Source organism: Neurospora tetraspora, assembly GCF_033439725.1.
Source record: "Neurospora tetraspora strain CBS 560.94 chromosome Unknown B0H65scaffold_7, whole genome shotgun sequence".
NCBI classification, from domain to species: Eukaryota; Fungi; Ascomycota; class Sordariomycetes; order Sordariales; family Sordariaceae; genus Neurospora; species Neurospora tetraspora.
The window spans coordinates 3222783-3243154 of NW_026944389.1; the positions used below are offsets into that span (position 1 = coordinate 3222783).

Genomic DNA, 20372 nt, shown 5'->3' on the forward strand with positions numbered 1-20372 from the left:
TTGACAGTGAGTGGAGCTGGAGGTGAACAGCTCAAGAGTACCTATGAAAGGTTGCTCCAACAAACGGCGGTGAAGTATGTATGGAATGTGAAGCTGAAGACAAGAGGGGACCACGCTCCTGATGGACTGGACTTGAAATGAGTGACTCGGGAGACATGGCGAAGTTCATCTGGTAGGTATCCCGGGAGTGAGGCGACTCCTAATTTTTACCGCTTTCCCACATTTATCGAAAAGTAGTCAACCACACAAGAGAAGATGAATTCTCGGCTCTTCAAACTTTTCTTCTTCTTCTTCTTCTTTTTTCTCTTTTCAACAATTTTCAAAAAAAGTGCCGAGAGCGTAGGCAGCGAAAAGTTGCCCTAGGCAAAACCAAGTCCAACTCGCAAGATCTCGTCCGCTCCACTAGCCCCTGAACTAACGGAAAACTTGCATGTAAACAAACAGGAAGGGGGACAACAGAAAAAAAAAAGCCCGTTGCAGTTTGCTCAACTGTCTGTCTGCGTGTGCCATGTTACTATGTTCATTCACATCCACAAAGAATCTGCTGGCTCATCCATGACAAAAAAAAAATCGGAAGGACTTTCAGGCATAAGTGACGGACGGGGGTGCAAGGTATCAGCTTTTTTTGTCATTGACGAGCTTGGGAAGGCATCATCAGCTTCGTACAACTATACTTCTGTGAAAGGTGAAAAGCCATCTCGCGGTCGGGCGATAACGGGTGACATCGGCTTTCGAAAGCGAACGAGCCCTCCCGTAATGGAGAGCCCATTAATTCGGACCCGACCCGGACCCAACCCAACAAGATGGCTCCATCGGCCCGCCCATCAAGTCACTTGACGTTACAGAATTTCATCGGGCCCTGACTTGTCACTGGGCGGTTCCAGTTGTTCCAGGCTTTTTTTGTCTGGGGGACCGGGGGATGTTAGCTGGTTAGTGGAGTTGTGATGGAAAAAGGCGTGGTGGTACGGGTGGTTAGTGGTGGAGTGAGTCGGGGGAGGTGGATACAAAATTGTCATCCCCAACCCCCACGGACTCCACGGACTCCACGGTTTGCCCGGATCCCCAGCCGGTTTTTAAACTCAGCGCGCCCAAAAGGGGGCTTTTTGCGCGGGTTAGCTTTGTATCGGGTTGTGGTGAGGTTGATGCAGCGGTTGGAAGAAAAGCTGGCAAAAGTAACCGGGACTTGGGCATTTTTTGCGGTACGTGCAAAAGTCTATTCTGGATAATCGTTCCCGGTTTGCGGCTCTCTCCATGGGGAACTGCGGGGGGAGAACTGGGGATTGGGGGTGGACTGGGGGAAATTTCTCCATAGGATGCTCCACATGACCCCCACGTAACGTAAAAGCAAGCGCTGGAATTCCGGGGTGGTCGTCGACGACCACGACCACGACGTGCCAACCTGCGTCCCACTGTGGAGCGGTTCAAGAAAAAAGTTGCCGATTTGGGTCAAACTTTTTCATGGTCGTCTTTTGACAGACAACCAGAATTCAGCTGGAGAGGTGTAAACTCTAGCATACAGGGCCAGGAGAGCGAGACTGGCTGGACCAGGACTAGGTCTTGTGTGCCGGCCCGAGGTTTTGGCGAGTTCCGAGACCAGTACGTACCCGTAGAGCGGTGGACGGTGTAAGTGATAGCCAGTGTAGAGTGGTGAGGCTTTTCGAGACAGGTGTTGGCGATGTTTACAGGCGGTGAGTCGTGAGTCCCGGACCGAGGGAGTTTGTCTGATGTGTTCGACCTAGTTGGGGGATGGGAGTATTTAAGGTGTATGTCCTGTACAGCCAAATTGGCCGAGGTTGCGGCTAGAGACAGAATTTGTCTCGTTTCTGAGAATGAAGCGGCAGTGGTCGCCTTATACGGTAGCAGTCAAAGGGGATCATCAGGGACCGGTCCCCCAGAGTTGAAGTGTGATCCAGATCGTGTATGCAACTTTATCTGTGCGCTAGGCCATGCGATTGTAATTTGGGTTTTGGGGGAGACGCGGAGAATATCGAGTAAACCGTCCTCGTGGGTAGCAGAATGGGTCTCCAAACATCGTCAAGTGCTGGAAGTTGGTGTTGTTTGACGGGGCAGATGCCAAGACAAACGGGACAAGACCAGCCAAGCTTGAGGCTCGTTCGGGGAAGCGGGATCTGGACGGCACGTGCGCCCCCCAGGATGTCGGTTTGCCAGAACGTGTGCATGGGGTTGGTACATACCTAGGTAGGTACAGCAAACCGTGCACCGTAAACTGCTGGCATCGAAGTGGGGAATGTTGAGAATTATAATCAGACTGAAAGGTACATCCCGATCTTACTTGCGCGCATACATATCTGTACAAACGAAAGAATGGTTGCACGGCAGGAACTGCAACCGTGATGGCCACGTTATCAAGCAAGCTTACACCTGATCGTCCAGCACCACGCGATGCGGAGAGCTTCTCCGACGACAGAGAGAGGATGGGACGAACGTCCAAGACAAGACGGGATGAGATGTAAATGCCGCGCTAGTCGTTCACACACACGTTGGGGTCGGTTGAAGAGTCGAGACCTGGTCAAGATTTTCTGGCGCAAGGGAAGAGGAAAATTCTGAGCGATAGGGGTTGTCGGGTTGTCGGGTTGTCGGGGCGCCTACTGGAATCGTCCAAGTCAAACAAGTTAGTAGTTGCCGTGGAAGGAAACTGATGGCCAGAACTAAGTTGTCAGGATTCGGGACCTAGAATGTCGTCGGGCAAGCGGCACCAGCAGCGGCAAGTCGTTCCTGTCGTCCAAGTTTTCTCAAAGTTCGCGTTGATGTCGCTCCCAATTCCCAAAGCAGCAGAATGCCGTGTGGGGCATGCAGGTCGCTGCCAAGCCGCCGAAAAGAAAGCGGGCTACTGCAGAGTCGGGCGCCAGAAGGGTTTTTGTTAATTGTTAGTGCAGCTTGTCAAGTTGTCGTCGCCGTCAGGGGCGCTCGCGCTGTCAAAGAGGCGTTCGTTCCCGTCTTGACTTTTTCTTGGTATCGCCTAAAATGTGAGAATTTCCCCAATGAAGAACCCCAATTACAACATTAAGGCCAACCACGAGTAAAAAGGGTTCTTCCAGATTTTGAATAGTCCATGTTCTGGCCGCGACTGGTTGGCCATTTTCTCAATGCTATAGGTACCACGTATGTACAATTGACAGTGTCAGGCCTGCAGGAAAAGACTGAAAATCTCTGCTCGCCTCTCGGAAAGGTTGGGGAATGGAACTTGTGTGACTTGCAGGCATCGAAGCTCGCCATGCTGCCAGGTTCCACCGGCCATCCCAGACTTCAACGTTGCAGTTCCTTGCGATGCGGGGAACAACCCACAACACTCACGAACGGCGGTCTGTGGATTTGAGGGGAAGATATGGGGGAAACATTGGGGGAATGATGGGGTAGAAAAAGTGGGACGTCATCCCAGCCTTTTTGATGGATGCCCGACATGTAACCATCAACTTGGTGCTCTACTTAATGCGCTATATAACCCTTTCTCCTCATCCTGTTCCTGCTTCGTCTGGCCTGGGTCCGTGGTGTTTCTGTTTCATCCTGCCTATCCACATCTCTACACAGCATGGCCAGCCTAAGGCACGAGGGCCGTGATTCCCTCTCGGGGATCGAGAAGCCGGCGGTCGAATCGTCCGAGTACTATACACAGAATGAGCAGCCAAACACGGGCAACCTCAATGTCCGCGCTATGGCTCCCGAGGAGCGTGTCCGCATCGAAAAGTCTCTCCTTCGCAAGCTTGATGCTCGGTGCTCCTACTTTGTTGTTATCTATATCTTGTAAGTAGCTCGGCTTCCAGTGACAGTGACCCGTACTTACAACTTGGTAGGAACTACCTCGACCGAAACAACATTGGTGCTGCCCGTCTCAAGGGTCTTCAAGAGGATCTCAAATTGAGCGACACCCAATACGCGACATGTCTCTCCATTCTTTACGTCGGATACATCCTCATGCAGATCCCTTCCAACATGTTCATCAACCGAATTCCCCGGCCATCGCTTTACATCTCGGGAGTCATGACCATCTGGGGTCTCATCTCGACGTTGACCGGTATGGCCAAGGGCTTTGGTGGCATGGTTGCCATCCGTTTCCTGCTGGGTTTCGTCGAAGCCGCTTTCCTGCCCGGAGCGCTCTTGATTCTCAGCAAGTGGTATACCCGTCGTGAACTGACCAAGCGCAACGCCATTCTCTTCTGCGGCAACCTCATCTCGAACGCCTTCTCTTCTCTCGTCGGTGCTGGCGTCTTGTCCAACATGGACGGCGTGCTGGGTCACAGGGCCTGGAGGTGGCTGTTCTATATCGAAGGTGCCGCCACCATGTTCGTCGCCGTCTGCGCGGCTTTCATCCTTCCCGACTTGCCGACCAACAGCCGCGGATTCACCGAGGAGGAACTCTTGGTCGCCCAGTTGCGCATGACTGAAGATGTCGGTGAAGCCGATAGCGACTCGGCTGATATGGGCATCTTTGACGGCTTGATCATGGTAGTCAAGGACTGGAAGGTCTACCTGATGATGCTGACCTTCACCGCGTATACCACCGGTTTGAGTTTCAACGCCTTCTTCGTAAGTCTTGATTATATCCTGTGTATATGCATCAGCCCATCGCTAACAACATAACAGCCTACGCTTACGGGCACCCTTGGCCTGGCATATGTTCCCACTCTTCTTCTCAGCGCCCCTCCCTGGGTCTTTGCCTGTATCTTCTCGCTCATCAACGCCTGGCACTCTGATCGCAAGCAAGAGAAGTTCGGCCACATTGTCGGCCCCATCTGCATGGGTCTGGTCGGATTCATCATCAGCATGGCCACCCTGAACAAGGCCGCGAGATACGTTGCGCTCTTCTTGCAAGCTGGATCGTACGCTGGCTTCATTGTCTTCTACTCGTGGATCAGCTCTTCGTTCCCCCGCCCGCCTGCCAAGCGTGCCGTCGCTCTGGCCATGATCAACGCTTTCAGCCAGCTTGGCAACGTCGCGGGATCATACGTCTGGGACCTGAAGGCGAACGGTTACCGCAACAGCTACGGCATCGTGACTGCCATGTTCGGCGTCACCATTGTCGGCTGCTGGGTGATCCGCATGGTGCTTGTCAACCAGAATAAGAAGCTTGCGCTTGGGGAGGAAAGTGCATGGGAGGTGCACGACGATGTGGCAAACCAAACTGCGAGAGTGGAGGGATTGAAGAGCGAAGGTGCGGATTTGAAGCCACAGATTGGGTTCAGATATCTTGTTTGATTTAGCGGAGGAAGGTGTATGTCTGCATTGCAGATCTTGGTTAATGATACCCCGAGAATTTGTTCACTGGTTGTGACTTCTGTGTTTATGTTCTTCGCGGTGAATGTCGTGGAAGTTGCAGACGCCCAACGCAAACGATGATGAGTTCTCCACCAGAGCAGGTTAGCTGCCTGCCGTGCAGTCTTTATCTATATGAAATGTGCCTGCCGCAGGCTTTGACTAGCGGCTGCCTGCCCCTGCCTTTGGTACCCTCGCCTATAAAAGTCACAGCTGTCGCGGGATTAGATAAGGTACAGATCTTATTCTCCCAACGAGCCCCTAAAACATCCAAGTTTCCATGCATTTACTCACAGCCCTTCTCCCGTTCTTCAGATTTTCGGTTTCCATCTCAACGGAGAGCTAACTGGCGTTTCTTCCCACTTCAAATCTTACCCATCAATCACCATGTGGTTGATCAACACACGCACCCTTGAGCTCGAGGAGTTCGTCGGCACCGACATACCCAAGTATGCCATTCTTTCGCACACATGGGAGAATGGAGAAGTCACATTTCACGATGCCAAAGCAAAGCTACTGGAGAAACAGACATCTCAAGGCGCCCGCAAGGTAGCAAAAGCATGCCAAGTTGCGGCCGAGCATGGATTGGCCTATGCCTGGGTCGATACGTGTTGTATCGACAAGTCCAGTAGTGCGGAGCTCACAGAGGCCATCAACTCCATGTTCCAATGGTATCGCTCGTCACAGATTTGCTTGGTCTACCTCTCCGATCTCCAAGCAGACGAACTTGACCAGGCAATGTACGCATCCCGCTGGTTCAAACGCGGATGGACGCTTCAAGAACTCATCGCTCCCACCAGACTCATGTTCTACGACCAGGACTGGAAGGCAAGGGGGACGAAAGAGGATTTGGCAAGCCTACTCAGCAAGATTACTCGCATCGATATTGGCATCTTGTTAGATCCTTCCAAAATACATACAATTGCGGTTGGCAAAAGGATGAGCTGGGCGGCTGACCGGCAAACGACACGCATCGAAGACAGGGCCTACTCTCTTCTGGGAATCTTTGACATCAATATGCCTCTGATATATGGAGAGGGCCCGAAGGCTTTCACAAGATTACAAGAAGAAATCATACGGCGAAGCAATGATGTCAGCATCTTTTACTGGCGGACCTGGGAAGATTTACGTTGGCGCGGTATGCTGGCCATCTCGCCTGATGAGTTCAAATGTGCAGCAACCATCAAGAATGGTGTGACTCTCAGGAACGGCCCCGAGTACTCTCTAACGAACAAAGGCCTCCGTATTGACCTCGAGCTTGCGGCTGCCGGCCCCAACGTTTACTTAATGGCCCTGTACTGTGCTGATTCCTATACGGATGAGTGGGAGTGCATCTACTTGACGGCCATTGGTAGGGACTCATATGCGAGAGCTCGACCACGGCAGGTTGTCCTTACAACCCGAAAGAGTTTCACGTGGGTCCGCAAGCAGTCTCAATACCTCACTGAGGAGATAAACTCCGAGATGTCGTATATTGCATTCACATCAGCTTTGGATAGGTCACTCACGTTTAATGGCCTTTTTCAATTAAGATTCGGCTATCAACATTGCGGCACCTATCCTGAACATTTATGGCACCACGATCATGCGGCCTTTCTTCAAGTCGGTTCTCCGCCTTTCGCTGGCTGTCATGTATTGAAACTGGATCCGAGGCCCAATTCCTTCTCGGTCGTTCTTGCGTTCGGAGTCACGGATGAAGGACGCAGCTGGCTGTGTTTTGTGGACAAAAACACCACCTTTCCCTGGTCTCCATCGCAGCATGTCTTGACCCGTGCTGAATGTCTAAAGACTCCTGTTAACTTGTCACATGTTGACAGGTCAATTATAGTAGGCAGTGTAGCTCAATATGGGATTTTTCGAGGTCAAAAGAAGGATAGGCTTGCCGCAACGTGGCTAAACGACTCCACGTTTGTTACAGCTAAACTTGTCGAGGACGTGGGAGATGGTTGCACCACGTATGTCATAGAGCTCCGAGAGGAAATCGTTGTGCGCAGTGAGGATAACCAGAAGAATACGACCGGGTCAAAAGATAAAGACGGGAAGTCGTGGCTGATGAGGGCTCTGACTGGCTGAGCTAAACACAGAGACTACAAGAAACGATCAAACGAAGAAACATGTGGGATACTATGAGCGCAGTCTACTGCCCACGCCAGACAGTCAATTCCAGCTATATCAACCTACCGTCTGGACAGGTCATCGCAGATCACCAATATGAGCTCACCAACAACTAGTGACTTGCGGAGACTGTTACAATCCTGGCGATCGGTGTTGGATCATTCAGCTCCAAACTACGCCAAAATATTCCGACTCTTAATCGACCTTTCCTACTGGACCTTAACAACCACCTTCCCAAAGTGACTTCCGCTCCTCAAGTACTTGATCGCCTCCTTGCCCTCCTCAAACCCAAATACCCTATCCACCACCGGCCTAATCTGATGCCTCTCATAAAACTCGCACATCTCCTCGAACCGATCCCTCGGACCATTAATGATGCCCTTGAGCGTCACATTCCTCCTCAACACCAACAAGTTCATATTCATCCTGCTGCCCCCCTCACCCTCCTTATCCTCCTTACCCGACGTATACCCAATGCAAGAAATCAGCCCACCAAACGCAATACAATCCAGCGCCTTATACAACGTCCCCGCCCCACCCGTCTCCAAAATAATATCCGCCCCATTGCCCTCCGTAATCTCCATAACCTTCTCCTCCCAACCGGGAGTAGTCTTGTAATTAACCACATAATCTGCACCCAACTCCTCCTTAGCCCTGCGCAGTTTCTCATCGCTCGAGCTAGTGATAATCGTCCTCGCCCCGGCCGCTTTAGCAATCTGCAACCCCGCGACAGCCACACCACCTGTACCCTCAAGCACCACCGTCTTTCCCTTCAACGGCTGCTGCTTCCCTTCTTCTTCTTTGGCGGCCCAGGTGCCAAAGGGGGGCTCCATGCCGAAAATCGCCATCCAAGCTGTTACGGCAGCGATGGGTAGGCAACTCGCCTCTTCGTCTGTCAAGTACTCCGGGACCCGGACGAGGCCCGTGGATGGGAAAACGCGGTAGGTCTGCAACACGCCGTCGAGAGGCTTGCCGAGCCCCGAGGCCAGGTCCTGCGCGGTGATTTGCCCGGTGAGGTGGGATTGGCTGAAGGTGGAGAGGACGCGGTCGCCTACGGACCAGGTGGAGTCGGCGTTGGGGCCGAGAGCGACGATGACGCCCAGGGCGTCGGAGCAGGGGACGAGGGGCGTGGAACGCTTGGAAAGGGTTTTGTGGTGGTTGTATTCGCCGTTTGTTACTGCGGGGTTGTGGATGTTAGTGAGGTTCGTATGGATGGGGCTTGAAGAAGAGAGAGGAGGGCGGGGGGAAGGGTAAGGTAGGTAGGTAGAGGTACATACCCTCCGTATCACGGTAATTAAGCGACACAGCCTTGATCTCTACCAACACCTCGTCCTGGCCGGGAGTAGGCATGGGCGCGGTACCACGGGTGAGGTTATCGAAGCCATCTTCGAGGGTGTGCCACTGCTGGACTTCCTTTGTTTGAGTAAAAGTAACCATGGTGAATGAAGTTGTTTGTGCTTCAAAAACGGGTGAGATAAACTGGACAGTGGGGTTTTGAGTGATCTGTGTTCGAGATTTGGGCTTTGTCTTCTTTATAGACGAATGTTGTGATGTGAAGTGAAGTGGAGGAGTTTATGTTCTTCCAGTGTTGTAAGAATTGATGATGTAACCAGCTGATGAATGTGGTGTCCTCTTCGCGATGTGGGTCACTAACGGATCGCGATTTGTAAGACGGCGGGGAGATCGCTTTCCCTTAGCTTCTCCGCTCTGTCTTGGCATAAATGTTCCTCCAACACGATGTTGAAGATGAGGGACACTCCAACAGTATACATTGGTATGATGTTCAACTGTTAAAATGAAGCTTTGATAAAAGTGTTTTTATTATGCTCTCTACAATCATATCATTGATCAACTACTCCGGCCAAAAAATGGACGTGCAAAACCGACTCGTCAAAACACAGTGTGAACCTCCTCGGACGACCTCCACCCCCAGATAACCTTCAAGAAACCAGACATCGCGAAAGCAATACACATAACGATATCACCAAACCCAAGCCAATCCGACCACGCTTATTCCATAACTTATTACCCAGCAGCCATCACTCAATCCCAACAAACAAATCACCGACGCGAGCCTGATCAAAGCTCAATCAACAACTCCTCCGTATCCTCACAAGGACTCTTTGGCTTAAGCTGTCCACAGTCGGCGTTCTTCTCAGGCTGTTTATAGTTGACGTTCTTCTCAGCCTGCTCCAACCGCCACATCCACTCATCAACACTCCTGGCAAACTGGTAATAAACAAGCTGGCGTTCGTGCATCTTTCCCAGGCGAGGAAAATCGCTGCTCCGATGCATGTAAGCCAAGCTCTCCATCTCCAAGTCCCATCCGACTAGCCAGGCCTGGGGATCACGGCGGCCCCAGTCTTCTGTTGGGATTGGAACCATAGGAATGATGATATTGTTGCTGCTCATGTTGGTGAGCTCGGTGCCTTTGAGGGAGGCGTGACTTTTCATTCTGCGAATGCTGCTGTTGTTGTTGTTCATCTTGTTTGCTTTCAATGAGGCGCAGCTTTTCATCATGCGAATTGAACCAAACCGGTTCGTTTGAGGTTGGACGTGTGGTTGAGCCTGACACTGACCCTGACCCTGCTTCTTGAGAAGAAAGGCCCTGCGCGCCTCAACAACATGTTGAACAACCTTCTTCATCACACATGGATGAATGTAAAAACACGCTCCCTGGATATACTTCTCCTTCGCCGCTCTAGCCACTAGCGGGTGTGGTCCCTTCAGTGGGTCGCCAACGATGTTCTTGTTCTGCTTTCTCCGGTGGACTTGGATAGAGAAGAAGATGTCATGGAGGCCTTTGTGAAAGGCCAATTGTTGGTCGTCTGTTTGAGCTTGGCCGTACAACAGCGGGCGATTCTCCATGCTCATGTTGGCAAAGTACTCGCGGAGGAACTTGGCTGTCAGCTGTGAGAGTCTGTGTGTATCGGCATCGCGTTGATCGGTGAGGCCGCCGATGAGGTTGACTGTTTCTTTCGGGGTGAGAAAGGAATCCCCCGGTGGGAAAACGAAGCTGGGGATTTGGGTGAAGAGCTTGGGGCGAACGACGTCAAGCCACGAGAGGAGTTCGGGTCCTCCTTGCATTTGGCCGGTGAAGATCTGTTCGTGACGAGACCGCTTGGTGGTTTGTTGATGGTAGAATTTGATGGGGACTTCGTATGGCCTGTGGTTTGCTGCGTACAGGGTTACGGTGACGGTTTTCTGTGGCTTGGTGTCCACCGCTCGTGGAATTTTTGCGGGGATGTTTGATGTGCCGCGTCGAGGGACGAGCACTCGAGATTCCGCCGTAGTATCTTCTCGGCCAAGAGCACATCGCGAAGCTTGCTTTGACAGATTTTCGGACGCTGGTGATGGCGGTAGCGAGGTCTGCTTGGTTGGCGTGTCTCTAGACGTTCTCGGGCATGTCTGGGAAGACTCGGTGGTGTATCGTGATAGCAAAATGAAGTCAGGTTCTTGTCGATCCAGAAGACTATCCATAATGCTGATAGTCGTTAATATCTTGGTGATGTTTTGGTGCCTGAGTTATTTTGATTGCGAAGTGTCCAGTGGTTTAGCACTGATCTGGGCTTTTAACTTGAGTCCCAGCGACTTGTATCAGGTGTTGCCTTCCTCTTGTCCTGGGTGGTGGTTTGCACGCTGATCCATCTCGTTGTTTCCCTCTTTGCTGGAAGCCACCGTTTTCCGTCGCTTAGGAAACAGGTGTTGTGTGATTGGAGAGAGCAACCCAAAGTCAAAGGTCGACATCTCCTTAGCTAACAATGATTGCAAAATCGATGACAAGTTTGACTTTAGGCATAACTTCCTCTTCCCTCGACGCTTTCCGGCTCTCCTCAACCCAGAGGTCCTGAAGAAACGCCAAAGCATTTTTAGCCACTTCTGCAGTAAAAGCTTTATCGGTTAGAGACTCTGATAGATCCACAGAGTCCTTCATGTTATGAACCTCGAAACCCCGATCAGCGGCCTGAATGATGCAGCGTAACATGTCAGAATCATGAGCCTCCACATATACATTTTGGTAATATGCATCGTGGAGGTCTCCATCAGGTAGTTTGTGAATGCAATCTGGACCTTGATCAAAGAGAAATTTGCATCGAGACAGTTGCGGCCAACTGAGGTAAGCAGAAACCCTTAGCCATGGAATTCTGACCATTACCTGGTCGTCTCTGGCATTTCGCAAGATCTCATAGGCCCGAACAAGACGGGGATCTCTCCCGAATTGCTTGTGATCCCACGCGTGGGGCCCCATATGCAAGAGCAGGGATTGGCTCTTAAAAGGATCACATCTGATGTCGTCAGGGGACAAGCCTTTTTTCTCGCCGGGGTCTTGGTGACATTTAGCGAGAAGTAGGGCTGATCTGGATAACCAAGACGGGCTGTCGAGCTCCCCCCGCAAAGCTGGTGAACCGTTACGTACAGGGTCCCGCTCGTGATGTTTCAAGGCAGCTTCACGTGCGTCGTGACACAGATGGGCGAGAGCTGGGGGCCGCGTTGACAGGAGGACGAGGCCAGGATCCGGTGGAAGTTTCTTTCGGGGCCGGTGCTGTGGTGCATACATAAAGGCAAACAAACCGTGGGCTCGAACATCGACGTGACATCTGCTGTAGATGTTGAGATCGTCTTCATCGAGCAAGACTTCCTTCCAGATCATATCTCGAAGCTCCTGAGGCAGGTCCGAGAAAGTCTTCTTCCGGGCGGGTTGGTTCAAGGTGATGTTGCCGTTGCAAGTTGGGGCATCTGATTCAGCAGCTTCTGGCGAGAGAAGCATATGAGTCGATGCGCCGTGACAATCGCCATTGCCGTCATCGGTCGTCCCGCTCTTCTTATTGACTTCCACTTGTGACATGATGGCAGTGTGAGATGGATGGATCACGAAACCTGAAATAATGGGAGTGGCGATGATGTAGGTTGAGTTGTACAGCTGAACGAGGAAAGATCGACAGCTGTAATGCTGGTGATATCAGGAACAGAAGGTGTAGAGGGCTACAGAAAGAGGAAGGTTCATGTGGTGGCCAGTGAATGGCTGGCAGGATAGATGGTTCTGATGGCAAAAGTGTGGCAAGATGACTGAGGGGAAAAAAGTAGGAAGTAGAGTGCGAAGAACAACCAGAAGTTATAACCCTCCAACGTTATTGCCCTAATGCACCTTTCTAGGGCCAGGGCAAGAGCAAAGGGAGCAAGGCTGGCCTGCAGGGCAAGAGCAGGCGGTCTGCACACGTGCTTCAAACACCACAAAAATTTCTCAGAGGTAGGTAGTCACTGATAGTGGTTGTGAATGAAGGAACAAAACAGCTCAACCATTGAAAATGGAACCTTTATTCCGGTGACAGTGGGGAAGGAGGTAATGTGAACCTTTGCTGAGAAGGGCTGGATGTCCTCTAGGTCATCCGATCTCCAGCTACTCGTCAGGGTTAGAAGCGCTTTTTTGATGTCTAAACCCCCGGCCCCGGCCCCGGCTCATCCATGATGAGAAACTGAAGAACTGTTCCGATTTTGGGCATGCGTCTCTTCAACCGGACCTCACCGTTACTATCCGTGCCGGTGTTGAGCGCATTCCAAAATGCTTTGAACCGTTCCAAGGACAACGCACAAAACTCTTCCCGTTTATTGGCGTTTCCCACCAGGTCGCGCAGCCGTGTAATTCCGCACACATCCTCTTCTCCCACCCACACCAAGCCTTCCAGCTCACGGATCAACTCTCGCAAGACAGCTAGGTCCCGGATATCGACGAACTGACTGGAGTTACGTCCAGTACCCAACGCCCAGCCCCATGGCAACTTGAACGTCTGTGCAGCGCGGTAAGGTATTCACACAGCCGCCTCGTAACCCATGCACATCATGATCTGGAAATCTTGGACTCCGGAGAGGAACTGAGCGAGTTGATCCTTGGCTTCGGCAGAGATGATGTAGGCTGGATCATGAACTATAACAAAACGGCCCTCTAAGCCCATCAAAGTGGTATACGCGTCGCATGTGTGCAAGACCCCTATAGTCGATCGAGAGACCCATTCCAATCCTCGGCGGCTCTCAGCCTCCAACTTGCTTGAGGTGGATGTGGTCTTGCGAGAGCCATGGGCTGCTTTGTATCGTTCTTGGGCGAAGGCGCGCGAATCTCGACAAACATGGGCGAGAGCCGGGGGTCGGCTAGTCAAAATCATGGGGGGAAGGGGTGTGCGCGTGGAAGGCGGCAAAGTCGTTTCGGGAATCGGATCGAGAACTTGGGCCCAAATCATGTCTCGGAGTTCTTGAGGCAGAGACATAAGCGTTCGCGGTGTGAGATCCGGCTGATCAGCCCCATCCTTTCCATGGGGGAAGACAGCCGCGTCGTTGCTCTCGGTCAGTTGTAGTTCCTCAAGAGTGAGGTTTGCTGCTTGCGGAGTGGTGTCCACCAACATTTCGAACCGTGGAACAGATGTCGATGACGAGACAGGATGTAGATGGCGAGTTAAGAGGTTCCTTCATAAGAAGCAAAAGGAGGATGGGATGTCGGGGGAGAAAGGACTCTTCAGGCTGACAGGTGTGGGGTAACGTTGTAACCTGCGCCGCTTCAGACGCGACTCTTTCGTGGTACGTACTTGGCTAGTAGGAGATGTTTCGGTAACTTGGCAGTTTAACATGGTGTTTATGACAAGCCATTGATGGATGTGACTAGATGGGTGATCTTCAAGGCCGTCATCGGAGGAGGGACGTGGAGGTAAATATCCGTTTTCTCCCCACTCTCTGTGTCTTGGAACTTTGTCCTCCTCAAACCTCCAAGCAGCTGTCGATTCCTCATCACACTTGGATCAACCATAACCCAAACGCCAACCACTGCGAGATCATCTCATATCTTCAGCCATGGCAGACACGGACAAGGGACTCCCCGTCAGCTGCGAATGCGGATACATCAAGTTCCAGACGCCATCGTCGAAGCCGCTCGGAATGGCATGCTGCCATTGCACGTCTTGTCGAAAACAGTCAGCCTCATTCTTTGGTACCTCGGTTTACTTTCCTGCCAGCGAGATGTTTCCTCTACCGGCCGATCTCGAGTCGAAGCTCTCCGTCTTCACCCATCCAGCCGACAGCGGCAACACGATGCACTGCTACTTCTGCCCCAAGTGCGGAGTTCGCATTCTCCATGCTGGCGTGCTCCCCGATGGCAGCATGCGCCCTGCCGTCTCTATCAAGGGCGGAGTTATCGATTCTGGGCTGGATTGGAAGGAGATGAAGCCCAGGCACATCTACACTCGATCCGCGGTCATGGACTTGCCTGAGCAGTGGGAGTGCTACGAGACCACTGCGCCAGCACAGTATGGCCCACCGCCGGGAGATAATGGCAAGGACAAGAAGAAGGAAGAATGACCATGTGTTTTCTGTTTTGGCCTGGATGTTGTTGCTACGTGGAGGCCGGAACTGTTGTCGTCATCTTCCCTTGTTTGCGGGATGGGAATGCTAGCGCACCGCCTAGTAGCTACAGTCCTAACGCATTGTCCCCAGAACCATTGCAGTAATTGTTAGCGCACCATCTCCTTTGACCGTGAGGGTTAGGGTTGTATCCGTGACTGGTCCTCATCTGAAACTGTAGCGGGACGTGGAGATCAAATCAGGGGCGGGAAGAAAGAGTGGGGCTGACAACACCCTCCCCGCCGCGGCGCTGCGACCCTGACGGATCCCAACTTTTTAGCACTTAACCGCCCGCGCTCTGGCTCCTGAATGTCCGCCATGCGCCCAGTCCGTCTCGTCAACTCCATTCTTCGAACGCGTCTCATCCACACAATGGCTCCCAGTATGCCTTTCCGCTTTACTCTTAAAGACACCATGATCCTCCACCAATACTGACTCGGCCGCGCTGCCAGTTCTCCCTCCTGATCGTCGCCCCGTCGTCATCTCCGGCCCCTCTGGCGTCGGCAAGGGCACCCTCTTCAAGCTCCTTTTCGAGAGACACCCCGACACTTTCACTCTTTCCGTGTCGCATACCACCCGCGGCCCCAGACCTGGCGAGAAGGATGGCGTCGACTACCACTATGTCACCAAGGAGGCTTTCGAAGAGTTAAAGGCCAAGGGCGGTTTCGTCGAGAGGTACGGACAACAACAATCACAGAGACACGACTTGAGAGCTGGCGGCTAACTCCCCATAACAGTGCGCAGTTCGGCAGCAACTTCTACGGAACCAGCAAAGCCACCATCGAGGAGCAGTCTGCCAAGGGCAAGGTTGTCGTTCTCGACATCGAGATGGAGGGTGTTAAGCAGATCCAGGCTTCTGGCTTCCCCGCCCGCTACGTCTTCATTGCTCCCCCATCAGAGGAGGAGCTCGAGAAGAGACTGCGCGGCCGCGGCACCGACAAGGAGGAGGACATTCTCAAGAGACTGACTCAGGCCAAGAACGAGCTCGCTTTCAGCAAGACCGGTGTCCATGACAAGATCATCGTCAACGAGGTACGTGTCGCTCCAAGACGCCGTGCGCTATCACCAACTAACACACTGTAGGATCTCGAGAAGGCCTACAAGGAACTCGAGGAGTTCGTCTATGCGCCGGTCAACTGAGCTTGGGGTTGCAAATAGGGTCTTGAATAGACTATACTTGGATCAAGCACCTCTCCTCAAATCGTGCCAAATTTCGGGATTGCCAAACTGGACAATTTTTCGCATGGGTCTTCGCCGCAGCCGTCGAACTTATACTGTGATAACACCGGAGCAACATCACTGGCCGGTCAGTTTTTTGGCCGATGCCCCAGATAGACAGCATGACTAGCCAGGCCGTAATCGTCTTCAGCCAGAGACGTCCGCTCTTACAAGGCTCCGGGGCTACTCTTGGGTCTGGTCGATCTACAACAGGCCGTCGAGACCAGCCCCAGTTGCTGTCTGCCTTGGAAGGACACGGACGAACCCATTACAACAAGATACCTCGCAACCCTCTCAGCCTCCCATCCTCCAATCGATGCTCTGCATTGTATGTCGCGGACGTTCTTTGTCGATTACGAGACAATGGCACTGCTCGACACTCGGAGTGATTTCGTCACTCCCTCGGATCAGGAGTCTGAAATGTCGAACTATCAGCCTATTATTGGTCCCGCATACTCAAATACTTGAGCTACACTATCTATCATGAGTTTCTGTCCATATTCTACCATCTTTCCAACCAAATTGTTCCAAGATACGTCTCGATACGCAAGTCTTAGGACGTCTAGGGGAAGTTGGGCCCAGCATCGGAGTATAAGCCGGAGAGGAGGATATTCAAGCTCTTGACCTGATCGACAATTTCACCAACATAGCTGCCGCGAGAATCCACAAACTTCCACGCAGCCTATGGCATGCCACCTCTAGTCTTTTCATTTGCGTTGCAACCAGCCTTTTCTTGTGGTTGAGTCATGTTGCCGGCTTATCTAAGCATTCCCAGTCATTTATCGTGTGGTAACGTGGTTCAGAACATTCCCACCTGTAACCTTCCTTGTGAGCGTTGTTCGTCATCACTACGGCGAACAGTAATGCGAGAAAGGTAGTGCTCAAAGACTACCTCTAGTCCTCCGAAGATAATGATGGCTTGGGAAGACAATTGTCTCTCAATGGACAACCACAGCAACGCTCGCCCTGCAGTTGAGATCGATTGTGTGGCACAGGCCAGGAAAGGTGTAACGGACACTCCCTTGAGACTACCTGACCCTACACTCTTCGTATCGCATCTCACGAGAACAGTCTGACGCCCCAGCCAACCTGTCGGTTTTCCCATTTGTCACAAGCTCGGTGTAATCCAAGACCGGGACGCCGTTACACTGGTCTTCCGTCACATTGCCCTTACCCTTCGGTAGCATCATACCCCGTCTCACCCGTGTTGACCAGTACCCCGGATTTCAACCCGCATCTTCCTCGGAGGATGAAACTTCAAGTAGACATTCAGTCTCGGCACCCCTCGGCTGGTGATTATCCCATTCGCCAACCAGCACATATGTCGACCCCGACCCCCAACATGTTGGACGTGACCTGTCCGCAAAATGCAGGCAACCAACAGTTTATGTTGAAGCCGCGAGGCTAAGACTGAACAAACGAAAAGTGGTGATGATTGAGGAGAAGGTCAGTCAGAAGGACTGACCAGTCTACGAAATCTATCTACTGAACAAACGGCCAAAAAGGCGGAAGTGCTTGGCACAAAGAGCCCCACAGCGGCTGAACAGTTTACCAAGAGAGGAAAAAGATGTGATGATCCATTCGTCTCTTACTTTTGGCTTTTTAAGAAAAAATGCTATTGAGGCAAGCTTCGCCAGCCAATTTTTTCTGGGCTAGCGAAGCTTAGCTTAGAGCGGCTGAACAGTTTACCAAGAGAGGAAAAATATGTGATGATCCATTAGTCTCTTACCTGGAAGATGGTGAAATAAAGTCGTGGGATCCCTGGGTCTGTAGGCTGAATTGTATCTCTTCACAAATCCCAACTCTCCTCAAGTCGTCGTTCGCAGCGAGCAACAAGAACCCGACGACCAGCTTTCCGTCGAAATGGCCATCATAGGAGCCAAAGAAGAACATGGCGATTCACGTCTAACTGAACTGGCCAAGGCGGACACGATAAAGTGGTATAAAAAACCAAACCTTCGTCTGCTTTACCTGATCCTCATTCCTTGTGGATTAGGGGTAGAATGGACGTCAGGGTTCGACTCGTCCATGATGAACAGCCTTCAAGCTGTAGAATCCTGGGTAGACTGTTAGTCGGCCACCATCAGACCTTCCCAGTTGACTTTACCACAAAATGTGTTGACTAACTGTAGAGTACTCTCTTTTACTAGACTTCGACAACCCTACCAAAGGTCGACTAGGCCTACTCAACGCGATGTACTCGCTCGGCTCGCTCTGCGCCATCCCCTTTATCCCCACCATCAGCCTCTATCTCGGTCGTCGTCGAACAATTCTCCTCGCCTCGCTCATCATGTCCATGGGCGGTGGCCTACAGGCCGGTGCCCGCAACTCGGATATGTTCCTCGCCTCACGCTGGGTCCTGGGCTTTGGCATTCCCTTCGCCCTCGTCAATGCGTCCTGCTTGATTGGGGAGTTATCCTACGCCAATGAACGGCCGATTATGACCTCGCTCTTCAAGGCTTCCTGGTCCGTCGGTGCCATCGTCGCTGCCGGCACGACCTACGGCACCTTTCAGATGAAGAGTACCTGGGCCTGGAGACTGCCGAGTTTGCTACAGCTCGTACCGAGTTTCTTCCAAATCGCATTCATGCCCTTCTGTCCAGAATCACCACGGTGGCTGATTTCTAAAGATCGTGGGGACGAGGCGTTCGCTATCCTGAACAAGTACCACAGCGAGGGTATCGACGGTGAGGAATTTGCCCGACTCGAATATGCACAAATCCAGAGCACCATTGCCCAGGAAAAAGAACTGGCGAGTAGATTCGCTTGGGCCGACGTTATTCGCGATGCGCCCATGCGGAAGCGATTCACGATTGCGGCCATCATGGGGTTCTTCACGCAATGGAGCGGCAACGGGTTGCTCAGCTTCTACATGAAGAAAATCTTGGCTTTGGTGAATATTACGGACAACCGCACCGTTCAGAAAATCATCCTCAGCCACACTTGCTGGGGTCTCATCTACGCGGTGCCCATTGCCCTGATAGCACCAAGGTTTCCGCGTCGAAGGATGTTTTTGCTTTGCACCATCGGCACGGCAGTCGTTTACATCGTCTGGACCATCGCCAGCGCCAGAGCAAGCATCGAAAATTCTTCGCGAGCAGCTATCCCCGTCTTGGTGTTCATCTTCGTGTACGGACCGTAAGTCTCGAACCCAAGCCAACCCAAACCAACCCGAAATGCCTGCCCACTGGTGCTAGTAGAGGCACCTTACTAACCTCTCACATTCACATACAAACAGATTCTACAACATAGGCTGGAACGCCCTCGCCTACACCTACCTAGTCGAGCTCTTCCCCTTCCAACAGCGGGCGCAGGGTATCGCCGTGGAGCAACTCAGCGTGAGCGCCGCCGTGTTTTTCAACACCTACATCAACCCGATTGCGCTGGACAGCATTGGATGGAAGTACTACATCGTGTACTGCGTCTGGATCATGGTGGAGATCTTGACGGTGTACTTCTTCTTTCCCGAGACGCATAACCGGACGTTGGAAGAGCTCAGCTTCATGTTTGAGGGTAAGGAGGTGCAGGAGAAGGTGCAGAAGAACATGGATAAGGTGTTGAATATGGAGTTGGAGGGGATGGCGTCGCCTGTGAGAGAGATGGAGACGGTGGAACTGGAGGCTGGGGGGAAGGGGGGTGGGTTGGGTTTAAGGCTTTCGTGTGAAGCGTTATACCATTATGTATGACCTGATTGTGAGCATATGATCCGGGGCAACGATAGCCATTAGACACGTCACAGCCTTGCGGCCTTCAGAGCAAGGCATTCTACCACCACACTCTAAGATGAAAGTATCATGGTGCTGAGACAGCTCCAAATGATTCCCTCCGTATTTGCCTACGAGTTCTTTCTGAAAAAGCATTTCATGCCTTAAGGCCCCACAGTCTCCAGGTACTCGTCGATATCTCCAAAAGGCGACATAGTCTGGATCCGTACTTAAAGCATGTCATCATCAGCGCCGATCAAAGTCTCTCAGCCCACACCCCACAGAATCAGCTCTGGAAACGACGACCATAAATCCCTGAACTGCCACCTTTCCTACGCTGATCAACAGACACTGTTGGCATCCGGCTGCGCATGCGACGTGCTCGTCAAATCGTTCAAGAACCTGCTCAACCTCGAAACTGTCGATCTTGCAAAGTTTCCACTTGCCAAAACGACATACTACGCAACGTGATGGAAGTTATCGGTGGAAAGCATCGACGGGTCCGAAAGCATGCGCGATAGTGCTGCCATTGGTGTTAGGTAGCAGCCGCTTGGGCGAGCAGCGAGTGCCGGGCACGGCCGGGTCCTGTGGGACTAAGTTCTCGGCGGCGAAGTCGCATCGGGAGGGCTAGAACGATGGGAGGTGTAGCAACCGCCGTGGTGGTGGAGGATCTAGACGAAG

General features: G+C 52.2%; 9 protein-coding genes across 9 annotated transcripts; 5 read left to right on the top strand and 4 right to left on the bottom strand.

Moving 5' to 3' along the window:
- Window positions 1-3387: 3387 nt before the first annotated feature.
- On the top strand, window positions 3388-5471 carry B0H65DRAFT_500955 (major facilitator superfamily domain-containing protein). Its single transcript, XM_062827836.1, has 3 exons — window positions 3388-3762; window positions 3813-4545; window positions 4603-5471. Exons 1-3 carry the CDS (start codon window positions 3551-3553, stop codon window positions 5212-5214), a joined length of 1557 nt encoding a protein of 518 aa, XP_062678865.1. The 5' UTR covers window positions 3388-3550; the 3' UTR covers window positions 5215-5471.
- On the top strand, window positions 5412-6624 carry B0H65DRAFT_433969 (heterokaryon incompatibility protein-domain-containing protein; the record flags this gene model as incomplete). Its single annotated transcript, XM_062825101.1, has 2 exons — window positions 5412-5545; window positions 5568-6624. Coding segments are annotated over 2 exons (1191 nt in total), but the record flags the coding sequence as incomplete, so codon positions are not given.
- Window positions 6625-7469: 845 nt separating this feature from the next.
- B0H65DRAFT_302348 (uncharacterized protein) lies at window positions 7470-9094 on the bottom strand. The gene is made up of 2 exons (XM_062823154.1): window positions 8664-9094; window positions 7470-8563 (listed from the first exon to the last, which is right to left on the bottom strand). Exons 1-2 carry the CDS (start codon window positions 8821-8823, stop codon window positions 7596-7598), a joined length of 1128 nt encoding a protein of 375 aa, XP_062678867.1. The 5' UTR covers window positions 8824-9094; the 3' UTR covers window positions 7470-7595.
- A 300-nt stretch (window positions 9095-9394) lies between these two features.
- B0H65DRAFT_302352 (uncharacterized protein) lies at window positions 9395-11002 on the bottom strand. Its single transcript, XM_062823155.1, has one exon. The coding sequence runs from the start codon at window positions 10864-10866 to the stop codon at window positions 9466-9468; it is 1401 nt and encodes a 466-aa protein (XP_062678868.1). The 5' UTR covers window positions 10867-11002; the 3' UTR covers window positions 9395-9465.
- On the bottom strand, window positions 11002-12712 carry B0H65DRAFT_302406 (uncharacterized protein). The gene has a single exon (XM_062823156.1). It carries the CDS (start codon window positions 12230-12232, stop codon window positions 11138-11140), a length of 1095 nt encoding a protein of 364 aa, XP_062678869.1. The 5' UTR covers window positions 12233-12712; the 3' UTR covers window positions 11002-11137.
- Window positions 12560-13781, bottom strand: B0H65DRAFT_580958 (uncharacterized protein; the record flags this gene model as incomplete). The annotated part of the gene is made up of 2 exons (XM_062830807.1): window positions 12560-13172; window positions 13200-13781. The coding sequence occupies 2 exons, from the start codon at window positions 13779-13781 to the stop codon at window positions 12819-12821; spliced, it is 936 nt and encodes a 311-aa protein (XP_062678870.1). The 3' UTR covers window positions 12560-12818.
- A 442-nt stretch (window positions 13782-14223) lies between these two features.
- Window positions 14224-14727, top strand: B0H65DRAFT_511705 (Mss4-like protein; the record flags this gene model as incomplete). The annotated part of the gene is made up of 1 exon (XM_062828510.1): window positions 14224-14727. The coding sequence occupies one exon, from the start codon at window positions 14224-14226 to the stop codon at window positions 14725-14727; it is 504 nt and encodes a 167-aa protein (XP_062678871.1).
- A 414-nt stretch (window positions 14728-15141) lies between these two features.
- Window positions 15142-15909, top strand: B0H65DRAFT_445682 (guanylate kinase; the record flags this gene model as incomplete). The annotated part of the gene is made up of 4 exons (XM_062825760.1): window positions 15142-15151; window positions 15222-15444; window positions 15507-15801; window positions 15853-15909. The coding sequence occupies 4 exons, from the start codon at window positions 15142-15144 to the stop codon at window positions 15907-15909; spliced, it is 585 nt and encodes a 194-aa protein (XP_062678872.1).
- A 1941-nt stretch (window positions 15910-17850) lies between these two features.
- B0H65DRAFT_511707 (general substrate transporter) lies at window positions 17851-19791 on the top strand (the record flags this gene model as incomplete). Its single annotated transcript, XM_062828511.1, has 4 exons — window positions 17851-18055; window positions 18138-19125; window positions 19226-19577; window positions 19744-19791. 4 exons carry the CDS (start codon window positions 17851-17853, stop codon window positions 19789-19791), a joined length of 1593 nt encoding a protein of 530 aa, XP_062678873.1.
- Between the last annotated feature and the right edge of the window lie 581 nt (window positions 19792-20372).